This window comes from Acartia tonsa, chromosome 2, assembly GCF_053477335.1.
Source record: "Acartia tonsa isolate MP-2025a chromosome 2, ASM5347733v1, whole genome shotgun sequence".
Taxonomy (NCBI): domain Eukaryota; kingdom Metazoa; phylum Arthropoda; class Copepoda; order Calanoida; family Acartiidae; genus Acartia; species Acartia tonsa.
Window position 1 is genome coordinate 6,528,450 of NC_137261.1, and position 26,834 is coordinate 6,555,283.

Genomic DNA, 26,834 nt, shown 5'->3' on the forward strand with positions numbered 1-26,834 from the left:
TCTGAAATTACAAAAGATTTTAATAACATTTAATAGATTTTTAAGTACACAAAGTTACATAAATAAAAAAAATTTACGTTTTAATAAAAATAGTTAATTTACATTACTTCAATACAATATATAAATACTTTCTTAACTTGGAAAATATATTTTTAGCTTGGTTATATTAATCATTTAAACTAGGTAATTAAAAAGAATAAAAGTAAAAGTATTTTAAGCGCAGCTAATCTACAATTAAGTCGTGTCTGTACATCTTAGTTTTAAAATTTCGCTCGTAGTATAACTTCCTGGTATATTGATGGTTTTTAAAACCACTAATTTCCGTATTCAGGGATCTATTGGCAATTACTGCTAAGATTTTTGATGATATTTTTTCATGCATACCATGTTATTGCTGTGCTACTTTTGGACTATACCATTCTTTTATCTTATGTTAATTTCCATGGAACACGTTACAGAAAGGACGGAAATGTTGCTTAGGTAATATTTTGAGATCCAGAATTTTGTCAATGGACTAGTTAATCATAAAGTAAATCTTTTATATAAGTGAGGTAAAAAGTGTCAGGTACTTTGTTTTAAGAAAGAAGTTCTTTAAATGCCTTTTTTGTGTCATAAGTTTTGATATATATGTTACACAATATAGATAACCGTCAAACTACAATATAAATAACAGAAGGTCATGTACTAAACTATCATTAAATACACATAAATAACTTTGAGGATTTTTTTGTGTAAAGAAATAATCTGCACTTATTAAATTCTTTTAATTACAAAAAAAACCTTCTTGTCTATACTATTCTTAATAAATAGATAAAGAAATAAGCTTAATGGTTATGCCAAATAGAAGTTATTATTTAATATTTTACTTTATTAATTTTCTTGACTTTAATTTTGATTCTTCTCTTGTGACCTATCCGTTTCTAAGTCAAGAATATGTTCAAGATCTTCAAGAACCAGGCCTAAATCCATCAAATTTGGTTGATCATCTCTTGGCAAATCTTCTGAAATATGGGAAGTTCTACCTGACGATCTTCCAGTTTCAGGTATCAGGCCAGCTCCTTGCTTCATGAAATTTCGAAGATTTTCTAGATTCTTATTTACTACTTGTTCAGCTGTTTGTAAATCATGCAAGTCCTCATTTTCAGTTTCAATAAGTAATACAGAATCATTCCTATCTGCCTCGTCTAAAGTAAATGTTTTATTGGTGCTATCATCAAGATTATCACTTTCTTTATCCTCAGTTTGCTGTATCCATTTGTTTGTAAGCAGATTTAATTCAGCAAGGTGACTGTTAAGAGTGCGCTCAAGCATGGATATACTATTGGCTTCAGTAGGATCCACCTGTTTAGATTGTGGTGCTCTCCAGTAGGACTCGCTTGGACCCCTATAAACTTTAGATCCTATCTGAGATGGTTCAGATATCAAGGATAAATCAGGATTTGATTTGTGTCTTGATCTAATCATTAACTCTTGGTGGGGTATTAAATGTGAGGGATAATTTGTATAATGACCACTTGCAAAATAATCTACGTCATCATTGTTCCCAACGCAAACACTAGTATCATTAAACTCATCTTGTTGAAGGTTAAGAGCAAATGAAGTATAACATTCTTGGTTCCGTAATATTGACTCCAACGGGGTTACAGAAAGCTTCATCTGGCCCCGGCACTTACCTAGCCAGTCTGTAATGTTGTACCAGCCAGAAACCTGAGTGAAAGCGGTCAATTTCAAGGGTGTAAGGTCAACAGCAACGTAGCCCAGCACTTGGTCTCTCTCAGGGTCTGTGCAATCTTTGTCGGGTTCACCGCGAAAATGCCATACTTTCAGAATCAAGTATTTCCTGAAAAAAAAATAATATTTGAAATCACCAACAAAAGGAACTAAGAGAAGTTTTTTTATTTTGATTAAAATAATGCAACTAATCAACATGAGTACAAATAATTTTGTAAAAAAAAAACAGTAGTGTAACTTAAATTTTTTTAAATTGTGTGAAGTATTGTTAAGAGTGTTCACATATTGATTTAGGTAAGCAATTTAAATTCAAATTTTAAAATCATTTAACATTAAAGAAGGTTCAAAGTAGATTTGCGCAAGTTCTAGCTTTAAAATAGATATGTTACTTTGAATATTTTTTTTTCTAGCAAGAAATACTACCTACTAAAACTTTACCTAGGATTTCTAATATATTCGATGTCAATTTTGGTTGAAACAACATAATTCCACACCGGGCAGGTACCAACCTTAATTTAATAACTTTAATCTTTCATATTGCATTGCTGAAAATAGTTAGAGGTTTAATAGTTTCTTATTGCATCGTATTATTCACATTTTTTTGCAGAAAGAAAATAAAAAAATACAAAACAAGGATTTATCATGTAATTTCCAGAGATGTATATTCTGCAAAAGATTCATTATCTTTCCTTAGACTGCAAAAAAAAAGATTTCATTCCCTGTCCCGCTAGTTTTCCCCCCCAGGGAGGAGAAAAAATGGAAAAAACAATGAAGTAGCTAAAAAAATTTGTTGTTTGGGAATCCGCCGATTAACTTCTGTTGTTTAAGGTGCCATTATATTTTTGAGATAAAGAAAAAGACATCCTCCTTTAAAAAATCTTGTTGAGCAAATACATAGACTAACCTTAACAGGAGTTGCTAGCTTACTGGTGTGTTCCAAAAGTGTTGCGTAAACCTGGGGCTCTACTTTTTCTCCTGAACAAAAATCTTGATTGTATGCATGATTGATTTTAAATATTAGTGCATTCATATACATAAAAAAAATATTATTAGCATATTATTATTCACTGCAATCGAAAGCAGACAACAAAAAATAGTTTTCATAAAAAGTTATTACTATTTAAATGAAAAAAAATAGCTGTCCTATCATGTACAAACAGAAAGAACAAAAGAAAAACTGTTACATATTTTTTTTTTATAAAATATATAGGTATTTTAATTAAATTTCAGGGGTGTATATTCTGCATGGGATCCCCGGCTCAGGGGGGGGGGGGGGGAATAAAAAATAAGTGGTTGGAGGGGAAAAAATGTAAAAATTAAGAAAACTGAAAACATTTTTTCCATTTCGCCCCACTCCTTGGTTAAAAAAAAACTAAAAAAATGTGTGGTAGGAGGGATAAAATAAATAAAATATAGAGTTCTTTAAATATTTTTCTATTTCCCCCCCTACTTTTTAAGAAAAATCTAGGAGGGAAAAAAAATAAAAAATTTTGTAGCAGGGGAAAAAAATAAATCTTGTGCAGAATATACACCCCTGTTAAATTTAAAAAATTAATTTACCATTGTTTCTGAGATATGGCAGATTTCTAGCTTCTTCAATACATATTTCAACATTCACAGTACTATTATTGGTATTATTGTAATCAGTCTCATTATTTTCAGAATCAGATTCAATAACTTCATCATGGGAAATATCGCAATTGTTATCATTAACATCTGCGGAATCTTCGGAGATCTCATTCTTGTTGGTTTCGCTATCTAAAAAGGAGAAAACAAGTATAGGGACGTTTTATGGTTTTCCTTCCTTTTAATTTATCCTAAAATATAAACATTTAGGTATCAGTTTGGTTAAATACAGTAATTAATAGTTATTTATAATGTTAAATCAACATTCTGTTTCGTTATTGTTAAGCACACGAACAAATAATTTTTAATGAAACTTGCATTTTTGTGTATATTGTATGTTTGTTCAATCCCAGCGTATCCTAAATAATATATAGGAACCTACAAACTTTAAAAAACAATAAAAAGAAGATAGAGTGGTTTACATACAACCGGTCGGATTAACCTTATATGCAAAGTAGATATGGATAAGAGCACTAAAATTTTAATTTTCAAATAAGATTGAATAATTCTTTAAAATGTTTTTTTTTCTCACCGATAAATGAAGTCTGAACACTTTTACAGTCAATGGTAGCCTTTTCATCCGTATGTTGAGTTTCTTTGTCATTTTTGGTTGCCTGTTGTTGGCATAAGGTACTGCTACTGGATAAATCTGGCGGCTCAATATATTCTTCGTTCCCAACTCGGACCTTTATCTTCAGTTCTGTCACTTTCTAAAAATAGAATTAAGAGCTACACATATGATAAAATGTTAATATAATCTTTAGACTTTGGGGACGCCATTTGGAGGTAAAATGATTAAAAAAAAATAAGTGAAAAGTTTCTTCCTTTTAAGGCTCGAAAAATTCAACATGTTCTCAAATAACAAATCAACAATAACAACGAATAGACAAATATCTAGATTAGATTCATGTTTACCTGTCCATCAAAGATATCGACAACATCAAAGAGACCATCATAAAAAGTACGACATTTGTCACTCTCTATCTCGCCAGATTTAAACACTTCGTGAATAGGTTCTGTGCCAATCTAAAACCAACAAAAATGTTTAATATATCATACTAATAAATACGGTTATGTCATAAAAACTGTTGTATCAAGGTTTTTTAAAACGGGACAAATATTTTGATAGGTACCTACCTTAGCAATTCCAAGAAGCTGATCCTTGCGCCAAACTTGCAAAATAAGGAAGTTTTGAGAAAGCCTTGAAAGCATCAATCTAAAAAAATATTTTTTTTATAGTGGTGTACTATCAAGCAGATGGAACGGTAAAGATTTAACGCTGCAATCAAAGGGTGTGCAAAAAAAGCTTTTATTCCCCCCCCCCCCCCTTTTTTCCAGCAAGAAAGGGGAAAATACGGAAAAAGATTTTCAGATCACTTTACCTTAGCTTACTTAGAATAAAATTTGTGAAAATTAAATTATTAAAGTAGTGAAGTAATGCAATTAATATATGTACCTATTATGAATAGAACCATCATCGCCAGGTAGAAAAAGCACTGATGTGATCACCAGATCCTGTCCCTGGGAAACCTGACCCTCACAAAGATCCAGGTTTCTGTGTTTTACATGGAAAACGTCATAGGGATCTGTGACACTTACCCGCATTTCTAAATACAGGGTGTCTTTGAAGATTTGCATTTTTGTACTACTGTCTGGTCGTGGTCGGCTGGTGATTGTTATTCTCTCCCTTGGAGCACTTGTGGACGGTTGTTTAACTGATTCTGTTGTGCTCCTGTAGGTAGAACCTTCAATATTTTCAGGTTCAGAAGGAGCCTTCTCTGTGTAATTATCAGATGTTTCGTCTTCTTTAGCATTACCGCTTCCAGAACAAGCATTTTTTACGGCAGGATTATTTTTTACGCTACCACGATATGATAGCTGAATTGAAAGATGAATATTGCCAACAATTTCACTTGTTTTCGGTGGTAGTTTAAGATCTCTGTACAAGCTGTTAGAAATGTAAACTGGTAAAGACAGTGGAGCTCCGCCTGTGTATCGATCATGAAGTAGAATATATTTCATACCTAATGATGCCTCGCCAATAAGCAGTGGAATTCTTTGTCCTAGATGCCGGGAATAAATCTTAAAATCAGTTTTATAGTTCCACCATTCTTCCAGGGTGTCTGAAGTAAATGTTATTGGTATGGTTCGTTTTTCATGAAATTCCGCTAGATTCCCTTTGGTTTTTCTGGTACACAAACTTGTTTCTTCATTATCTCCTGGTAATTTAAACTTGACAAAAAATGAAAGTGCTGTCGAATCTCTGGGCTTTGATTTCAAATCTTTGTTAATTTTTTCCATGACAACCGGAGTTATCTGTACCGAGGTAATGTTAACTTCAATCTTAGAGACACAGGCCAAAACTCTCATTCTATCAACAGGCAGGTTCCAAGAAGGAATTGCTTCTCTTGGAGCGTATCTAGATTCAGCTTGGAAATCAAAAGATGGATAGTTAGGTTTCCTAGTTTGAGGTACTCCAAAATTAGAATCCAACTTTTCTTGCATTGATTTTCTTAATTCTTGACTCTGATTCAGCAGTTCTGTAACAATAGAATTGGCCAAGGGTGTTGTTTTCTTGGGGGATTTCTTGCCAGGGCTGTATTTTTTCATACTATTTCTGTTACGTATGGGAGAAACCGATTGGCTGCTTCCCTCGGAGAACTGAACCCTATTGGGATTTCTTCCCCTGGTAGGGGGAGATTTGGATGATTTACTTCTAGATCTTATCATTCTTCTTGTCCCAATAGAATTAGAAACAGACGAAGCTGATTTGGACCTGGTCTTTTCCTGATAGTCCTTTATTGTCTGAAGTAGAAAATGGATTCTGAGGTTGGCAATGATCTCCTTGGTACCTGAATTAACAACTGGATAGTAGCCCTCAAAGCCACATGATGATTCTGTAATCTAAAATAAAATAAATATTTATCAAAATTGGAGTACAATAAATATTAGGTCTATAAAAAATTAAGAAGGAATTGGAAAGTTATTAAATAGTTTCATATTAATTCTACTATTGTAAAGATATAAAAGAATCCTAAATCTAATTTTGTACCTGTTCCAAGTTGTTAACAAGAGAGGATCCAACTACATGATCATCAATATTTATGACATCAACTTTGAGAGGACTTGCATCTTTGAGGTAAGTGGTGAACTTAGCTGCACTGGTTTTTACTTCGTACCTAAGTAAATTACTATTATAGGTAATAAATTATAAATCTTAAAAGGAAACAGAAGACCGCACCAGGAGGAATTGAAACCATTAGAAGGTGAAAAATGGGAAGGAAGGCCTTTCATATGTCAAATTTAAGGGGGGGGTGTTGATACTAGGGTTGGCAATCCGGATCCGGAATCCGTCTAATTTTTGGGCCAATTTTGGAATCCGAATCCGGAATCCGTTTTTTAATAGCGGATTCCGGATTCTTAATTGAAATTAGCGTCTTGAGTTTTTTCTTTCAACTGCCTCTTTTTGAAGGCAAAGATTACCATCATTACATATAAAATCTTTTAAAATCTGGTTCGATTATCGAAAGTGAATTATAGAGAACACCAAGAGCATTAATTTTTAGGACATGTGTAGCACTTATTTTTTTTAATCCTTTTAAAATACTGCTAGAATCCGGAATCCGCAAGGAATCCGCCATTTTTTTGACGGATTCTTTAAAGAATCCGGAATCCGAATCCGGCCCAAAAATTTGACGGATTGCCATCACTAGTTGATACACCCTTTTAACCCACCCACCTTTACCACACGCCACTGATTACAAACCAGTAAGGAATGATCAACACTTTAAAATTTACTAATTTGAATTTTGCTTAACGCGTTGGGCTTTTAAGTCCAAAATGAATTTTTTTTGTTGTTTTGGTATTTATAGGGAAAAATTGTTAATGATACAAGAAAACCCCATAGAAAACACATTTTAGAACACACCTGAAATTTAAATTGATTTATTAAATCTTAAGAACTACCTTACAAATAAAACATCTCCAATTTTGCTTTTCGTGAAGTTTTCCACATCAACTGGAGTAAATATTTGACCTTCATTTTGGCTTTCACCCCACCAACTAACTTTGACCTGTTAAAAATGAGTTTGATCAAATTGCATTATTTACGTCTATGTTTATCGATAATGTAAAGCATTTTTGATTCAAGACGAGTCTAATATAATTATTATTCTAACTTTAAAGTTGAGATAAGGAAATATGAAGGTGTGTGCATGTGCAAAGGTTTCAGCAGTACCTAATGCATGTGTACAACTATTGGACCATTAAGTGCAGCTGTATATAAAATCCATCATATTAAATTATTTGAAGTTTGTAAATACTTCTGTTACTTAAGGAGGCATATAGCCATAATAATAATTTCGATCCTTTGTACCTGAACAGGTTGTGACTCTAGCTCCCATAATATTTCATCTATTGTTAAAGTTAGGATATACTGTGTGTCCCCCTTTAAATCTAAAATAAGATTTGTAATAACTAGCTAATTTAACGAATATTTGCAATTTAATATATAAACATTTTCTATCTCTAGCTAGCTATAGATTAGAGAAAGAATAATTTGGTACAAATATTACTTAAGATACCGATCATTAAATCAAATAGTTATTATATATAATTACTATTGTAACAAACCTGGGGGTAATACAGGAATTTTAGTTTCAATCATTTTATCAAATCACATTCTTCTAAAATAATCGTTTATACATTAATAAAACCTTATTAAAACACAATAACTTTATTTAAAATATTGTCAAATATATTTCATGTAATTGCAAATGCATAGAAATAGGCCTCCATTTATGACTTAGTATTGTTTTGATGTAGATTTAGAAAGTATTTGTAATTCTCCATTCTTTGCATTACAATTACAAAGCTTATGCTGACGAATAGCCGCCTTGCAACGACGACCTTTAGATAATGGGGTACACCAAAAAATTTGATTAAAATGTTTTTTAAAAAATTTTATTGTATTTTTACGATTAATTACCCTTGGCTAAAACAAAAAAAAATATAAAAAAATTCATATCAATGATTTTTTTCTCAAAAGTTGAAAGACCCTAACAAATTTTGAACTTATGTGCGCAGTTGCCGCGTAACTAATTGTAAATATATAAACTTGGTTGTAAGAGGGATGAAAACTTGACAGACAAAATATCCCAGAAATAAAATCAACGGTTCGTACACCGAAAAATATGTCAGGAGTATAATGTCCTCTATAGGTCCATATGCAGTAAGCACACAACGAAAATTAAAGAACAAGTTGCAGGTAGAATTAACATCGCCCTAACTCGCCCAATCATAGAAAAACAAGTTATGTAGAATGAAGCCATGTGCCACCATGTTTACAGCGTCTTTTCGAAAAATGATTCTCTTGGCAAAAAGAAATAGCAATAAAAAATTTGTATGTCAAACTTGTTATTGAAGGTCTATATATATTGTTCTGTGTTTAAAAGCTGTATTTGTAATACGAATGGTGCAATTTTGAAAAGTCTTCATAAACAAATACGCACGATGACCGGAAACGTATGTACCAAAGTTTTGTCCATTAAAATATCATTGATTTAAGGTTTATTTAGGAAGTTGTTACATAATTGCATAGTGTCATATGTTTAATGTGCTGAAGTTCCGTGGAATGATATATAGTGCGCGCCGCTATTTAAAAAGGGTGTTACCCGCGCTGCACATAATGGTTAGCAAAATTTGTCTATGTTATCAACATTATCCTTAAAATGATGACGCCTTTATTATTAAACGTAATTGTGTTGAACTAATGGAAGTTTAGTAAAAATATATTCTACATAGGTAGGTAGGTACAGCGGAAATGACCATTCATAGTTACTAGCGGGCAGTGTAATTAATCATCCAGATGGAATACACATTATTTTCATTCACTTTGGAAATTCTTACTTATGTACTTAGGTATTTGGTCTAAAGGGATTTCTCCCATCTCAATTTTTTTTATCACTTTAATTTGGGGTGGAGGATCAAGAGGTGGGAGGCTTTAAAGTTACAGTGTTTTAAATTGTATTTGTTGAAATAATGGGACGATATTGTTTTTTAGATAAAAAAAATGGACGACGAAGGCGTAATAATGCCTTTATATTGGGCCTGTCAAGAGGTTCAGGCAAAACTCCAGGATCCTGCAAATAGCAATATTAGAAAAGATATCATCTCAAGATCCATAACATATCATTTAGACAAGTTCAGCAAAACAAAGGAAAGAATTGAGTTTGCTGAACATTTAACCTGGTTTAACACAAGTTCTTCCATTTCTAGGTAAAGATTAGTCAATTATTTTTTTGTTGTCATAGAAGAATATCCTTGCTATGTTATAATAATATACTTTTACTAAAATTAATATTTCATTTCGATGAAATGAAAGAAAACAAAACCTACAACATTTTCTGATGAAATAATTTATTTAATACCATCTTAATTTTTTAGGGATTCACTTCAGGGATATGTCACTGTTGTAGATTTTTTTACCTACTGTTGCATCAACTGTATGCACATTCTTCCAGATTTAGGTGATTAAAGATAATATTAACTCAATAAAAACCCAAAATAACGACATGTGTGACTATTTAAGTGTGCCCAATATATGTTACAGGAAAAGATGGTTTTTATAGTGGTAATACTAAGATACATGGGAGTTCATCTAGTATTTTAGTTAAGGATAATTTCTTACGCAAATGGAATTTTCCTTAATAGCCTTTACTGGTCCTGCTTGGAAATATCTTTAGATTTGAAGGACTGATCGAGAGAGAGATGGACAAAGTAGTTAAAGAGAAGTTCTACTAAAAAAAGTTAGGTAATTTTCAACCTTTTATTCCTTTATAGAAAAGCTTGAGAGAGAATTTCCTGAAGGATTGGCTGTGATAGGTGTTCATAGTGCTAAATTTCAAAATGAAAAGTCTGAGTTTCAGCTTGAAAATGCAATCAAAAGGTAAATATTCAAATTAATTCGTTTTTACTCATTTTTAACGAAAAAAAAGAATGATTTTCATCTGTTATCAATTTATTTTCAAAAAATTATGTTTTAGGTATGAAATAGAACATCCTGTTTGTAATGATGTGGATTTATTACTCTGGAATAATTTAGGTATTTATATTATATCTTTGAGCTAGTAGGTTTAGGTTCTTTAGAATTTACAAGCATGGAAGGGAAGGGCATGGCAATAATATTTCTGATTATTGATATATATAGACAAAAGTTTATACTGTTTAAAACTTTTAATTTCAGGCGTGACTTGTTGGCCAACTTTATTGATTCTATCACCGTCCGGAGTACCTATACATGTTTTTATTGGAGAGGGACATTCGGAATTTTTGTTTGAATATGTCTCTGTCGCTATTCAGTATTTTAAAGGTATGTAATGTTTGAAGATATTGAACTACTAACACAAAGCATGTTAATTGAAAAATCTGACCTTATTCTAATGCAATTATTACTAAAAATGTTTTTAAGTACCTAGTGAGGCTACTCTTAAAATCTAATGTCCCTCTGTGTGTCCGCAAGAAATGGCAAGGATGGAACGTTTTAATATTTTGAATATACCTTTAGATTTTAAATATTTTTTTGGTAAGATTCTAATGACAAATGGATCATTTTGTGAATATTCCCCTAATTCCCAGTATTTGTAAACTTTTCTATTTGATTTAGAAAAAGAAGAGCTAACCAAGAATAAATTGCCAAGAAGTCTTCAAAGTAAAGTTACAGGATCTAGTCTAAAATATCCTGGAAAAATTTGCATTGTCGAAAATTATTTAGGTGAGCTATAAAAACAGTTATATCATATCGAAAGTGGAAGCAAGGAAGTCCCAGTTGGGGGGATCATTAATATATAATCACGTTTTATCAGCCTAATTGTAAATTGATTTAATAAATCTAAATTAAAGAAAGACTATTCTTTTCATTTCCCTATAACAAATTTTTGTTTTAGTTGTATCAGATAGTGGAAACCATCGTATTATAGTCATAGACAAAACAAACAATTCTGTATTACATATAATCGGAGGATCTTCCAGGGGTTCAACGGATGGAGAGTTCAGCACAGCAACCTTTAACAATCCCCAGGGTGTTGCGGGTGTTGGACAGCACCTGGTTTTGGTAGCTGATACTGATAATCATCTTATTAGACAAATTGATATTGAAAGAAAAATGTAAGTTAACTTTTTAGTTAACCTCCCCCCTTCAACGAGCAACTTTTTTAGTTTAGGTTAGGTTATAGGCTAGGGAGCCGAGCGCTGCGACTAGTCAGGCAAGGGGGCCGAGCGCTGCGGCTAAGCAGGCAAGGGGGCCGAGCGCTGCGGCTAGAGTTGTTCAGGGGGGGGGGGTTACTTAAATTTTCAAAATTGAAAAAAAAATTTCCTAAGAGGATAATACCACACTATGTGCCCAGGCAATGCAAAAACTCCAAGATTCCAAAAAATGCAATTTTGGATATTGACCAATTTTATAGTTTAAGGTTAATCTTTGTCATATTTGAGAAGGATTCCCAAAGCAAGAGGTGAAAATATCAATTACTTATGATTTTATAGCCTCTTGAAGTAGCCTACCTAGATATTTAGGATTTTGTAATAAAGCCTGACTATTGAAATTACATTTTATATGCAAACTTTAAATTATCGTCAAACTACCAAAAATTGAGCTACAGTAATATATTATACCTTTTTTGAAGGCTTATTGAATATACTATACGATTTTAAATTAATTTTTATACGTTTACTTCTAAAACTCATGAAAAATTGATGTCAAAGCACTCCCCCCTAAAGAAGCAGGAATTATAATATTTTGTCTTATTACTTGCAACTTCAAATAGTTTGATCTTTTTTCAGCTAACGAGGCAACATATCAGACCTTTATACATGTTTAATCAAGGCACTCAGTAAATGAATCCCGTTAGTTTCACTGGCGGCCTCGTTAGCTGAAATTTTTTTTTCCCATTTTTGTAGGAGCGGTCGGACCCATTTTATAGCAACTTTTACATAATAAAGACGAATTGAAATAACTTTTTTTACAAATCATTTTATCGTGATATTTATAGTTCTCGATGCAATTTTTTTTATACAATCCCTTATTCTTATTGCTTAAAGTCTCTAAAGGATATCCATGCCCCCTCCCCCCCCCCCACCCCTGGAGGGTGGGAGGAGACCCCCCATGCACACCCCTAGAAACATTTATTTAAGCTATGTTATAGAACCTGTTGCTTCTAATCAATCAACATTCTTTTTAAATCAAATGAATATCATCTTAAATGTTTCAATTTGATAAAACTAAAACCTAATCCACCCCGTATACACGCTCTAAAGAAATAAAAGAGTCAAGCAAACTTGTAAAGAAACTAAATGATTTAAACCAATTTGTTATTAAATGTATATTATACATACATAGAGCCTATGAGTATGAACGCCTAGGGATCTAAAGGGATAAGACAATGGCCGATAAATTAATGTACATTACCAATAATGATACACAAACTTACCTTTTTTGTAAATTACAATTATTGGTTGAAAAGTTAAGACACTCAACTTAAAAAACAAACAAGAAAATGTTATTATAAAACTTTGAGGACTAAAGTGATAAACAGCCCAATGTCCCCTCCCTTCTTGATAAAGGCCCTATTGCAGACTATCAATCCTTTGATTTCAATGCCTTTGGATTAAAGTTCTTAGTGCTTTTGTGGTGATTTGTGATAGATTTGTTTTTATTTTCAAAACAAGGACCGTTTTGTCTATACGTAGCGCAGCAATAACAAGTAAATTTTTTTATGAAAAAGTACAGTAAAATGGGTTATAGGAAAATAGAAAATTATTTTACAAAATGTTATTAACGTTTTTCCTTTTTAAAGTTAGTAATTTCAACAAATCCAGGGATCTATGGGGATAAGTTAATAGCCGATAAATTGATGAACTTCCCCAATGATGATGCACAAAATTACCCCTTCTGTAGATTACAATTAGTGGTTTAAACGTTAAAATTCAGTAAAAGCCCCTAAAGTTGTTAAACCAACGGTTAATAAAACGTTATTTTAAGATTTTGGGGACTAGTGTAACAAACAGCCCAATGTCCCCTCCCCCTCTGCAACAAATCAATTGATATATAAGTATAACATTGATAATTCATTTAATTTAAGCAAAAACCTATAATAATACATACGAGAAAATTGTTTTAATTTCCAGAAGGATCTCGTATACATGTGGACTTAACGCCCTAACTTAACAATTTTTAGGGTAGCTTTTTATTGGTCCTTTATTGGCGTAAACCTAAAATTAAACAAGGAGGGGGAGGTAATAATAGAATTTAAATGTCGTTTGAATAATTAAATATGTCGGTCTGTCAGTCTGGATTAATCTAAAAATATCTTACTATCTGCTGGACCGATTAGGATCTGCTTTTCAGGGAATATCCCTACTAGTCATAAAATGATTATGGTGATGGAAAATCATTAAGCTACAAGTATAATTCCTTATAATAAAATTAAAGGATGTTTGTATGTCTGTCTGTGTTTTCAATATATTTAAAATCTTTAAAAATCACTAAACCTTTACTGTCAAAATAGCTAAATAAGTGTTTTTTGTCGATATTATTAATTTTTTAGTATTTTAAAGCATTTTGAGGTATCTAAAATAAAACTTAAATCAATTATCCTTCATTTAAAAAAAAAATTTCTTAATTTGAAGCAAAATTAACAGAATTATGAGTTTTTGTTTTATTTTGGAATTCTGGGCACATAGTGTACCATAGGTTGTTGAGCATATCTTTAGTGTAATAAAAGAGAGAATGGAATGTTAAATAAATAAAAATGCAAAAAAAAAATTTCTTGTATCTAGAAATGCTAAAAATAACAGCTAAAATTTAAAATAGAATCAAACTTTAGCCGATTGAGTTTATAAACACTGTCACATAATAATAAAGAGTTTCTTTTATAGGGTGAGCACCATCGGTGGAACTGGTAAACAAGGCCAGGATAAGGAGGGAGGAAAACCTGGAATGGATCAGGAAATCTCCTCACCATGGGATATCTGTAAGCTGTCAGAAAAATGTGTAGCTATAGCAATGGCGGGAATACATCAGGTAGATATTTTTCTCTCCAGTCTTCATCATCCTTTACCTTACCTCGTATTACCTCCTTAAGGCCAGGCAGCCTTAAGTCTCTTCAGACCTCAGGGCTGCCAAGAACTTTTTGTTCAATTGCCTGTATTTTTCTAATACCTATTGTGAATTAACAATCCTACCCTTCTTCCCAAAATTAGTCCTTCACCATTTAAGGGAAAAGATCCTTTACCTTACCTTAGAGGGATTTATTTTCTTGGGATTGCAATTTTTGGGTCAGATTCGGATTCTTACAAAAATCCGCAAAAAAAGCGGATTAATCCATAGATTGCGAATTCTTGTTTTTTTTCGGATTGCAGATTCGGATTATCATCCCTAGTATTTACATTAATGTAGCAACCAAGTTTCAGCAGTTGAGGGGGGTATTTGCTCCTGAACCAGTAAAGTTTCTCCATTTTTTTGCTGTTTGAAATGCATTTAGTAAACTTTTAATAGCTTTAACTATGATGCAACTTTATTAAGATTCATAAAAACTTTTTGCTTTTATCTCAGATTACTTTATATTGCATGGATGGATTTCAATTGTTTTTTTTGGCAAAATATTTAATTGTACAGTATCAAAAAATAATGTTATGTCTGAACTGAACATATTTACAAATCTAGGTATGCATTTCTTAATTCAAGTATTTAGCAGGATGCAAAAAAAAAACATTGTGCAATTGCAAGGACATGTGCAAATAAAATGCAAACTTGCAATAAAAATGAAACTAGTAATTGATTTGTTGCATTGTTGTTAGCTAGTTGTAAATAAGTAACGGTGCTTAGTGTAATGAATAGGAATTGCATAATTTTTTTATGTGTAATGATTTTATTTTATTTTTCCAAAGAGTGATGATAATAGAAATAATGTAGAATTTTTATTCGGATGTTATTTTATAGCATCAGAGAAAAGAGAATGCGATTCTGACAAACAATTCTAAGTTAATATTTCCCCTCAATCCCCTTCCCTTTTTTCTTCCCTTCATACCCACTTCCCTTTCAGTTACACCAAAAAACAAGTTTTACTCTAATTTTACTCCAACAAAATATTTAATTTTCTTTAATTACAAATGAAATTAATTGGCTGAATAGCAGCCCCTGTATAGCATATGCTCTTGAGATTACTTTAGAATGTTATTGTTCATATGACCATTCTTGCTATGAAATTAATACAAAAATTTTGTTTTCAGATATGGTTGTATTGCCTGGATGATGTTAGTTGGTGGAAAGGTGCGCAATATCCAGCCAAAACATTGGTCAGAATTGTTGGCAGCGGTGCTGAAGAAAATAGGTTTATATTTTTTTGTCACCCATGTCCCATTTAAGCACTAAAATCATCTATTTTTTCTTAAAGTAGGATCTATGAAAAGCTTTGATATTTTGTTAATTCGCATATTTAAGATAATTCCTAATATATATGTATATTTGTTATATTGTTTTTGGTAGTGCAGCTAAGCTATCGTGTAAAAGTAATTTACATTGCCAAATTATCAACGAGAATCGCTAATGCACTGAGTATTTGCTTTGAATGTGAGGCGAGGGTGTACAATTCAACATACAGATACGCAGCGAGATCGTTAAACTTTTATTGGTTATATTACATTTTTCATCTTTATGGCTGAATTACAGTTTACTGTTATTCTAATGCTGAGCTATTTGTGTATAAAAATATTAATCTTGACACAGAATTCTTAGTAATTTGTAATGATTTTTTTAAAGGAATAATTCTTATCCTGCCAAAGCTGGATTGGCTCAACCTAGCGGCCTTACTTTGGATACCAAGCATGAACCTGATGGGGCCTTGTTTCTAGCAGATAGTGAAAGCTCTACCATTAGAAAGATTGATTTAAAGGTAGGAGATAAAATCAGATTTGTCTTACTTTCGAGATTTTTTACGATGGATATTTTCTTTCCTATCCTTATACTAAGGATAATAACAGGATGTCTGTCTGTGTGTTTGTACCGAAGGATCTCGCTAACCGCTGAACTGATCGGGTTCTTCTTAACAGGGTAGCTTCTCATAGGTCCCGGAAAGGTTTATACGTAAACAACCGTACCTGGTCAACTGGAACTGAGGACTCCTGGAGATGGAAGCTGCAACTGGCTGATGGAACTGCCAGTCAACAGATAGGTAGCCGGCGAAGATGGAGAAGTTGAGTGATATAATAATAGTTATGCAGAAAGGCCTGCTTGGAGTAACATTTGTATAATAATAATATTCTGAAAGTAAAGAGAGATCATTGCAATATGAAAGCTATATATATAAGGAGCGAGTATATATATATATGTAAGAATCACAATGATTATGATTGATAAATGATCTTCTCTTTCTTTCAACAAACTGACATCAAGGATCAAGCCTAAAGCATTATAAATGTTAGGTTGATCATTGGGTGGCGCTGCCCCCTTGAGAAGTCAATTAAACTCATAGTTGTAGTAACACTACAGATGTGTTTAATTGAGTAAGATGTTTTGCAATGTCAATCTGTTTTTATTGTTTATTTGTATTGCCAATACAGTCACCTAAGTGAGAAACTTCTCAAAGATGTCTGTACTGTAAATAGTTACTCTTTATTATTTGATACAGTTTGCTAAAAACAAATACTGTGTTTAAAAATATTTTAAATTCATCTGTGCTTAAATATTGATGTGAAGAATTTGTTAAATAAACCAGTTGTAGATACACTACTAATGTTTGAATTAACAAATTAGCATTCTTAATTGATGTGTGAAATGAATTTGGTAATAAAATTTTAAAAAGATTAGTAAATTAATGATGTATTATGTAAAAAAGTTTCATGACACCTAGCTGGAAAACTTTCCAAAAGTGCCCTTTAACTTTCTTGTTAATTTATTTGATATTTAGCTAAAATCATGAGAAATGTTGACAAAACAAATTGTAGATTTACTACTAATATTTTACCAACACTTTACAATTGAAAGGAATGAGACCAAAATTAATGAAATTAGTTGATATGACAAGAGACAATTTAATCAATTAATAAACCTAATTGTAGATTACTCTACAGCAGTTTATTAAGAACCATACCTAGTTTGAAAATTTTCAAGCGGTATTATTTGGTTATTTAATGTTTAGAAGCTCCCCCACTTGCCTTCCTGTTACTGATAAACTTTCTTATGTATTTAAAAGTAGATTTCTTTTTAGTTTTCTTAGGAGAAATAGGTAAGACAGAAGAAAAGTCATAAGGTTTGTTGGTGATAGGTAAGACATTATTAAAATTGTAAACACGTGAGAAATCATGGCTGCTTTTGCCGAATTCAATATTTAGAGGTTGTTGGTTGGAATCATCAAGTTCCAAACATTCTGGGGATGAATCCCAATCAAGAGTGTCTTTGCTCTCAGAATCAACGATTCTACAGTCTTCATCATTGCTGAAAACAACTTCAGAAATGTCATTTAAGCTTTTGCTTCTGATGAGTTCAGGGGTTTGATTCCTATTGCGTAACTTCATGCAGTGTCTGTGATTGGTTCTTTTGATGATATTTTGTTTATACCAAGTTTGAATTTTAACAGCCGCAATGGTTTCTCGTAGTTTTGTTATTCTTTCATTCCGTAGAATTTTTCTCTTGGTAATCCATTTTTCTTTGAGTCTTGGTCTTACATTTGATTTTTCAGTTTCTTGGTCAAGAGACATATCATTATGTTCCTCTGTGGTAGGATAATCAACTGACATGTTACCTTCAACAGGATCTTGATCCATATTTGAAGAAACTGGTATTGGAGCTGAAACTGAACTGTAATTTGTTTGAATTAAGGAGTCATGAGTTTCTGTCTCAATATCAGACTCGGGGTCATCTGGAGGACTGTTAGGTGACCAAAAGGTTTCAGGTCTGTGCATTTCAGATGAAGGCTTTTGAATTCCTGAACCAAATGACAAGGATTTAACTTGGAAGAGATTTTCTACATTAACTTCATGTACTACTGATGAGAGTTTCATTTGTCTATCTGTGTCCAAGTTCAGAACTTTCTTTATTTTGGCGAGATTTTGGTTTATTTCTATGACAAGAAATGGAAGTCTTCTTGAGTGTTTTGATGGATTTTGTTTAAACATAACCATCATTCCAGGTTTAATAGAAGTGGAAGGTGAAATAGTTTTACCTTTATCATGCTGCTTTGTCTGTTCTAGTATTGTTGACTCTCTGAATGTCTTATCTGAGAAATCAATTGAGTCATTGCTAATGTTATCTCTTTTAAATAGGATTTCTGAAGAAGAAAGATTTTGCCGTCGTAACTTTGAATTCAGGGCAAATGTAGCATTTGCAACATCAAAGTTAGAAAGGATATCTTTTTCTTTGTGTGATTTACGAATTTCATACTCAAGTTCTTGTATAATCTTGTCAACATGACAATTACTGTTTTTATTAAAAACATTACCTATGACAAGCTTAATGCCTGCATTTGTCATATCCTTGGTTGGTGATTGTAACAGAGATTTGAAGGATGGGTGGGCATCTGTTTTAACAATTATCTGCTGAGATCTTCTGATAGGGGAAACAACTCTTGCAATACCATCAGCAAGATCATCAGTGGTTTCTGAGGGTATGAGCACAGCAGTGACATACTTACTGAAAATGTCAGTACAAACCAATATGATTTGTTTATTTCTTTTCATTACATCAATGTTGAAGTGAGTACCAGGATGATTTGGTGGATCTGGTTCTCTGAATGGAGGTTTAGGACTCTCATTCTTTTTGACTGAGGTGCACAAAAAACATTGACTGTAGAATTCAGTAAGAATGTTGCGGAATCCTGGGCAGAAAAAATACCTAGCAAACACTTTTTCACTTTGGTACAGAGATGGGTGATTTCCTTTAAGGTGAATCATCTGTAAGATGGTGCTTACCTTGTCTTTTGGAATGACGACTCTGTGATAGTCTTTAAATAGTTTGTTGTCTGATTCAGTGACAACCACAATACCTTCATGTAGGGAGGCATGGCGAAATATGGTTTTGACCATGCGAGAAGATTTTTTCCTGGGAGAATCTCCAGTAATTAGAAGCTCTTTTACGGTTGTAATATCATTGTCATTTTCTTGCATTGATTTCCAGACATGTTTGTCACCTAGAGGTAGGTGATCTCCTTCAGCAAGGGACAGAATGTTATCTGAGGCTGTTGCTGCTATGTGGCATGGATTATTGGGAGTAAAGAGATCATTTAAGGACACCATTGACATGCATTGAACATTGTCAGGTATATCATCCAGAAATCTCTCCACTGCACAATCTTTGGAACCACAAGTGATGTCCAGTCTGCTTGCATGATCAGGTATAATATGTTGACCTGTTTTAGCAGAGGAATGGATAAAGGTGACTGGTCTTCTATTTATAGAAATCAGTATGGTCTGGAGACGAGGATTTCTAGAAATTTTTCCTTTCCTCATTCTTTCTACTGCTTCAACAACAGCTTTACAGTCAGGTGTGACATAAGTAGGTTTAGTAGAAGACAAAATCCAATGTGAAGTAGCATTTATTGCTAGTGAAGCTGCAACACCTTCTATTTCACAAGGAAGCCATTTAGCCATGTATGGTTTAATCTTTGCACTGAAAAACTGTACTGGAAGTAAGCATTGTTTGTCATCGACTTTCCTTTGGACAAAAAGAGCCCATCCAATTCCACCTGGAGTTCTTGCTCCATCTGGCATGAGAATTAATTGTTCAGATGGATGGGGCAAATTTAACTTATTAACATTGCCAAGATGAGACATGGCATTGTTAAAGGAAGCTATAAGGTCTGGTGTCCAGGAAAATGAATCCTTAGATGACAATCCTGATACTGCTTTGTCAAAAGGATCTAAAATGTGAGCAAGACCTGGAATAGAGGAAAGCAAGGTCTTGTATAATCCTTTCCAAGAATTTACTTGTTTAACAGTGTTTAGTTGGTCAATGGAAGATTTTCCAAGAGAAGTAAGGATGTGGTCTGATGGGTGAACTTTACCATCAATGATTCTGTGACCAAATACTTCAATGTCTTTGGGAAAAATCTTAACTTTGGATGCAGCAACCTTCAGGTTATTGTTGTTAAGCTTAGATAAGACTTTATTCCAGTTTTCAATAGTGGAATCTATAGTATCACCTCCAACAATGATATCATCTCGTTCAACATAACAGAAACCTTTCAGAATCTCATCACCCAGAACCCTGGATACCAATTCATCAAGTTCTGTTTCTGAGTTGAGTAGGCCCTGACCAGCTCTTGTTAATACCCTGACTCCTCTAAAGGGTGTACGCACTCCAAGCCATTGCCAGTCTTGTTTACGAACGGGTATTTGAAAATATGAGTTGAACAGGTCTGCATGGATGTGAAATTTGTGTTTAGCAATGAAAGTCAGGACATTTCTGCCAGAAGTTTGCTTAGAGGGTTTTGGTAGTAGATCATCATTAAGGTTATTGAAGGCAACAACCCACCTAATGTCATCTAGAGAGCATTCTTCTAGCTTTTTATGTTTTGCTCTACCTTTTTGGAGAATAAAAGAAGGGGATACTTTCTTAACCTGAATGTTATGTATTTGAGGATCCACAAGAACACCTTGTTGCTCAAGGGTGTCCATAAGCTGTTGCTGTAGTGCTAGACATTTATGATTATAAAGTGGCACAGGACAGTGCTTGGAAATAGGCATTTGTTCAGACTTAAAATTAAGTGCAGCTTGAAATTTACCTGAATTTCCATTATAACCATTAGACAAGTCTGTATTAAATGCATGACTATTGATGGTGTGTATTTGTGCTAGTCTTTGCAGTTGATGGGGTTGTAAGATGTCTTTATTTGTGTTTTTGAGAATGATATCCGAAAAACATGGTTCAGAAACACTGTTCAATGTAGGTGGTGGCACTGTAAAGTTAGGCTCTATTTTATCTATGGTTAGTAGAAGACAGAGGAACTTTGTTGTCTTGTCTCCAAGTAGTGGTTTATCTGTATGATTAGTGTAAGATATACTGTTAGAGTTAACAGTACATATCTGAGGTGGCCACAATGGATTGTTTGTAGGTTGAACAGCTAAAAGTGATTCATTTGGAAGCCTTTTATCATTGAAAGGGATGTCTAAGGTTCCATTAGGTAATATTGAGATTACCTTATTAAGCTGAAGAAATGAATGAGATGGTACTTTAATTGAAGCTGATGCCAGTTTAGAGGGCGGATCTGGCAGGTGCAGGAGCTCATTGGTCTGAGGAAAGGTGTGTTTGTCAACCTTTATTTCTCTTGACCGGATTTTAGCTTGCACATTGTTTTCATGATGAAAGGTAGTACCACCAAAGCAATCTGCTTGAAGTTTATCCATTACTAAGGCTTTTAGTCTGACATTTAGATCCCCACGTTGTAAGGTGATATCAATTTCACCAAGTGATGTCATTCTTGTTTTATCATCGGCGAGTAGTGCCAGCTGATTGTTTGGCAAGATTGGTATGTTATGTTTATCCGCATAAGATTTGCGAATAAAAGAAACAGTTGCTCCACTGTCCAGAGTAATATGAAATGGATTGTTGTTGTAAAACAATGTTAAAATCTGACTTGGAATTGGGTTGAGATAATTTATGCTAGTGAATTCATTTGTAGTAGGGGAGCAACCTGTAGATAGTCATTGATTTTCATTAGGGTTATGATCATCATCATCATCATGATCAGAATCTTCAGTTAGAACTGAGTTAAGAAGAGCACCTTTCAATCTGCAGCTGGATGGAAAATGTGATTCATACACTGCTGGAGGCCTTCCTGCAGTTTTACAGATGCGACAGAAGGTGTTTTTACGCTTTGATTTCCAAGATTTAGATCTTTGGATTTGTCCTGCAGCAAGAGATAAGTTTTGACTGAAATCCTCTGGAAGTGAAGAGGAATTGATAGCTGAGGCACGATTAGCTTCCGCATCATTCAAATCCTCAATCATGCTTGGAATTCTTTGAAAGATTTGAACTTGCAAGTCTTTAAGAGTAGTATGACCAACCATTTGATGACCAAAGGTTTTGCTGACATGCATAGGTAATCTAGAATCAATTTTTTCTAAGCACCATAGCACAATGGTCTCTTCAAAGGTAGGGGAAATTCCCTCATCCTCTTTCAATTCCTTTTCATTCAAATATTTAACTTTATGACCTTTACGTTTAGTATTGTCACAAATAGCTGATCTAAATTCTCTGTAGAAGGTTTGATGGTTGGATCCTGGCTTATAGGAGAGCTCACTGACTTTCAGAAAATGAGCACCCTTTTTTTCTAAGTTGTAGTGTTGAAGGAGATAGTTCATGATCCACTCTGTGGAAGTGCTTTGGTTGGTAATATCATCATGTTCAGAGTAATGACAACACACAGCAATTAGTTGAATGATTTTGGATAGTTGAGAGTTTCGTTTTAGAAGTAACTCATCAAGATCTGCTTCAAGGTCATCTTGAGTATAATCATTTCCAACTTTACGAGAAAGTTTAAGTTTGTCTGGGTCCCTGGTGTGTAACTCTTGAATTCTCCTGCGATTATTAGACTCGGCAAGAGCAATCCAATTAGAATATATTCCACCAGTCAAGAACAGATAGTTGATTGTATCTTGTTCAAGGAAGGAATATAAAGAGTTTTTCCAGGCTTTAAATGCAACAGATGTGACTCCATCTGCTGGTAGAACTTCGGGAGCTTTAAGCTTCAGGGATGACATAGTTGGTGAAAGGTTGATGGGTGTGGGAATTGAGACCACTGCCACCACGTAAACAACCGTACCTGGTCAACTGGAACTGAGGACTCCTGGAGATGGAAGCTGCAACTGGCTGATGGAACTGCCAGTCAACAGATAGGTAGCCGGCGAAGATGGAGAAGTTGAGTGATATAATAATAGTTATGCAGAAAGGCCTGCTTGGAGTAACATTTGTATAATAATAATATTCTGAAAGTAAAGAGAGATCATTGCAATATGAAAGCTATATATATAAGGAGCGAGTATATATATATATGTAAGAATCACAATGATTATGATTGATAAATGATCTTCTCTTTCTTTCAACAAACTGACATCAAGGATCAAGCCTAAAGCATTATAAATGTTAGGTTGATCATTGGGTGGCGATAACTATTTTGTGGGAGGGTACCACCACTCTCCCAAGAGAAATCACCCCTAGAAAAAAAATCCCCCCCCCCAAAAAAAATTTTTACAAAATCTTTTCAAATCTAAAATAATAAATTAGGTTATCAAATTCGACTCTCTCCCCCTCAAGTGTCCTAGAGGCCTCTAGGGGCGTAGCCGCTAGTGTTTATTATTGTACAAAATCTTTAATAAAAAATATTCCTTTTTGGAACCCTCATACAATTTCCAAATTATTGTTTTTCTTCCTCGTTGTTGGTATTTTTAAAACAGTACAATTTTGCTCAGGATGGATCAGTCAAAAATGTTTGTGGAGGAGAAAGAGATCCCACGAACCTGTTTGCCTATGGTGATGTTGATGGGGCTGGTATCAATGCTAAGCTTCAACATCCTCTTGCTGTTGCTTGGAATCCTGTCAGGTGGAAAATTAAATTTTTTACCCAAATTAGTTTTACCTTCATTTTACTGATTACTTGATTCTTTCACAATCTAATATTAATGATAAATGGCAACAATGTATTGTGTATGTCATGCATTGAAACCCCCTTTATTTTTTTTAATAAATTGAAATATGGGAAGGGTAGTTTTTCAAATGTCTAATCCCTGTGGGGTGATGGTGGGCTATTTGATGAACTTAAGAAGCTGTTCGTTTAGAAATAGAAAATTATGTTTTTGCTTGGTGTTTTTTTTTGTCTTTACTTTGAATTAATTCATGTCGCTGAATGTTTTTTATTTTTTCAGGTCAGAATTGTTTGTTGCAGATTCCTACAACCACAAAATTAAAAAAATTACTGGGCCTAAGGAAATCATTACTTTTTTTATTTACTACTGGCTACGCCCGTAGGTGCATTTAAAGGAAAGGAAGGAAGGGGTATGTCGACACTCTACTTTCAAATTTAGTTTCAGAGGGAGCATGTCTCTTTTTAGGGGTAATTTTTCTTTGGAGGGTGAAAACTGAAGGTACCCTCTCCTAAATAGTTGTAAAACATCCCTTAACCTTTCCTGAATCTTCACTACAAAGGAGAATCATATTTGTCCAGTAGTTAGTGAGATCCTTTACTACACACACACAGACAAACAAAACACATGCCTCCTGTTATTTCTATTTAAAGATATTTATATTTAACAAAAAGTTTGTAAATAAATAGGTTAGGATGATTGAAGTATAAAAACAATAGTTCGTACTTTAAACTATTTTTTTGCAATTGGTAATTTGATTTTTCCACAGAATAATACAGAAACGTTGGCAGGTAAAGAACCTGGAAATGAAGTTGGAGATTTTGAAAGTGCAAGGTAATATTAGACATTTTATTTTCACTGAAGAAAAAAATATTTTCCCTGAATGTAATAGAATAGAATAGTAATTAATAGTATGTATTTGTGTTCACTGTGGTTTGGTTATGTAGTGACATGTTTTAGAACTAAAGTTTCAAGTAAAAATAAAATGAAACCTAAATTAAAATAAGTTGTAATACATCAAAACCAATTCCCACACCTATTTAATTTATGATCTTAGATTTTGTGAGCCTGGAGGAATATGCTTTTCTCAAGATGGAAATATTTTATATGTTGCTGACACAAACAATCATTGTATTAAACAAATCAATATTCAAGCTGGAACTGTCGAATTATTTGATATAAAATTTCCAGGTAACGGATAAATAACATTATAATAATCAAAGAAAATCCTCTAATTTTTATTTTAAAAATCAACTAAGTTTGGTTTTTGTTATTTCAGGCGGAAAAGTCTCTGATGATAACGTTGTATTGCACAAAATCGATGTAGCTTTGTGTTTGGACAAAGAAATAACATTAAAGGTGAAATTTTACAAAGATACCAAGACAATTATGTCCATAAGTAGCTCAAAAAAACAACATAAAAAATGTATTAGAAAAAGTGTTGATATAAAGTGAAAAGTTTTGAGAATCAATGATTTATAATTAACATATGTAATGTAATCCTATTATATAAAGTAGTAAGCGTTTTTTGTCTGTCCCGAAGGATCTCGCTAACCGATGAACTGATATTGTTCTCCTTTACAGTGAAGCTTCTTATATGTCCTGGGAAGGTTTTAAACTTTTTTGGGATGGTGTCTTCACCCCCCTCCCCCCAAAAAATACTTTTAAAAATCTTTTGCAACTCAAAATAAAAATGGGATGAGGTCGACTTATCTCTTCCTATCTTAAGTGCCTCTAGAGGCTTCTAGGGGCGTAGCCGCTAGTGGTTTATATATCACTTTAGCTACTCCCATGAGAAAGAGGTATTCAAAAGATAAGGGTTTCATATTTGTAACTTAACAAAAAAAAACTTGAGTAGATGTACTACTAAAGATTTTTATATCTAGGTAATAAAATAGTATGAAAAATCATTTTATATTTTATTTTAGTTCAACACGAAGCATCCTGACTTGAAGCTGAACACAGATGCCAAATCAACCTGGAACCTAGAGGTCGCCAGCGATGTACAAGTGGATAAAACTGGAAAATTAGATGAAGATAATTCAATAGCAATAAAACTCTCATCCAATGTTCTAAAAACAATCCAAATTGATCTCAGGAATGTGTCTTTTATTTTTCATACAAATAGGTATCAAATTAAAATAAAATGAATGAGGTAGCGATGTTTCGGCTACTGCCATAGAAAAATGGGGCGACTTAAGTTTTTATTGTTAGTAGTCTTAACCTTATAATTATTGTACATGAGAGAATATACAATGTATTCTTTGGTTAGGCCACCATGAATTCAGGGGTGCTAATCAGAATCCGTTTCGTATTAATCCGTCATTTCGGATGCACCAACAAATATTTTGCCATTCTGATCGGAATTCGAGTTCGATTATGTGATTGCTATGTCTTAATAGGAATTTCTATGTCTTATTTACAAAAATACAAAGACATATTATGGAACAGATGTAAAGTTTATCTGTGCAGTAAGTCAAGTGGTTTATGTCTGGCCAAATCCATCCTTCACAAAATTGAACTAAATATCTTGGATAATACTCAACAGCTGGATGCTAATATTATCAATCTTGGATCTGTAATAACAAACTAGGATGTCTGATTATGTTCTCTATGGCCCAAAGGCCAACCAATCCAAGCTTCATGGTGGACGTGGACAATGGAATTAATAAATTCACTCTAAAACTACAAAGCGACAGGATTACAAAATAAAAAGCAGTATCTTTATCATATCTTTATTGTTGCTTTGAAAATTAATACTCTTGCCTTTGCTGCCTTGTGTCTTTTGACAACTAATTGAAATGTATTATAAATGTAATTCAATTTCTTATGCCAAAGATAGTCTTCCT

The 26,834-nt window shown here is 33.2% G+C and overlaps 2 protein-coding genes across 2 annotated transcripts; one reads left to right on the forward strand and one right to left on the reverse strand.

The window, feature by feature from the left end:
• LOC145335165 (uncharacterized) lies at positions 1–8,085 on the reverse strand. Its single transcript, XM_080180898.1, has 12 exons — positions 7,990–8,085; positions 7,733–7,812; positions 7,324–7,430; positions 6,410–6,536; positions 4,814–6,261; positions 4,495–4,573; positions 4,273–4,383; positions 3,890–4,067; positions 3,292–3,489; positions 2,636–2,706; positions 2,170–2,240; positions 1–1,840 (listed from the first exon to the last, which is right to left on the reverse strand). The coding sequence occupies exons 1-12, from the start codon at positions 8,021–8,023 to the stop codon at positions 886–888; spliced, it is 3,459 nt and encodes a 1,152-aa protein (XP_080037024.1). The 5' UTR covers positions 8,024–8,085; the 3' UTR covers positions 1–885.
• A 1,309-nt stretch (positions 8,086–9,394) lies between these two features.
• On the forward strand, positions 9,395–26,704 carry LOC145335326 (NHL repeat-containing protein 2). Its single transcript, XM_080181065.1, has 17 exons — positions 9,395–9,633; positions 9,802–9,884; positions 10,198–10,303; positions 10,401–10,459; positions 10,601–10,726; positions 11,021–11,128; positions 11,301–11,520; positions 14,290–14,434; positions 15,643–15,743; positions 16,172–16,304; positions 23,815–23,945; positions 24,268–24,326; positions 24,753–24,819; positions 25,043–25,176; positions 25,265–25,344; positions 25,914–26,080; positions 26,434–26,704. The coding sequence occupies exons 1-17, from the start codon at positions 9,428–9,430 to the stop codon at positions 26,576–26,578; spliced, it is 2,070 nt and encodes a 689-aa protein (XP_080037191.1). The 5' UTR covers positions 9,395–9,427; the 3' UTR covers positions 26,579–26,704.
• Positions 26,705–26,834: the final 130 nt, after the last annotated feature.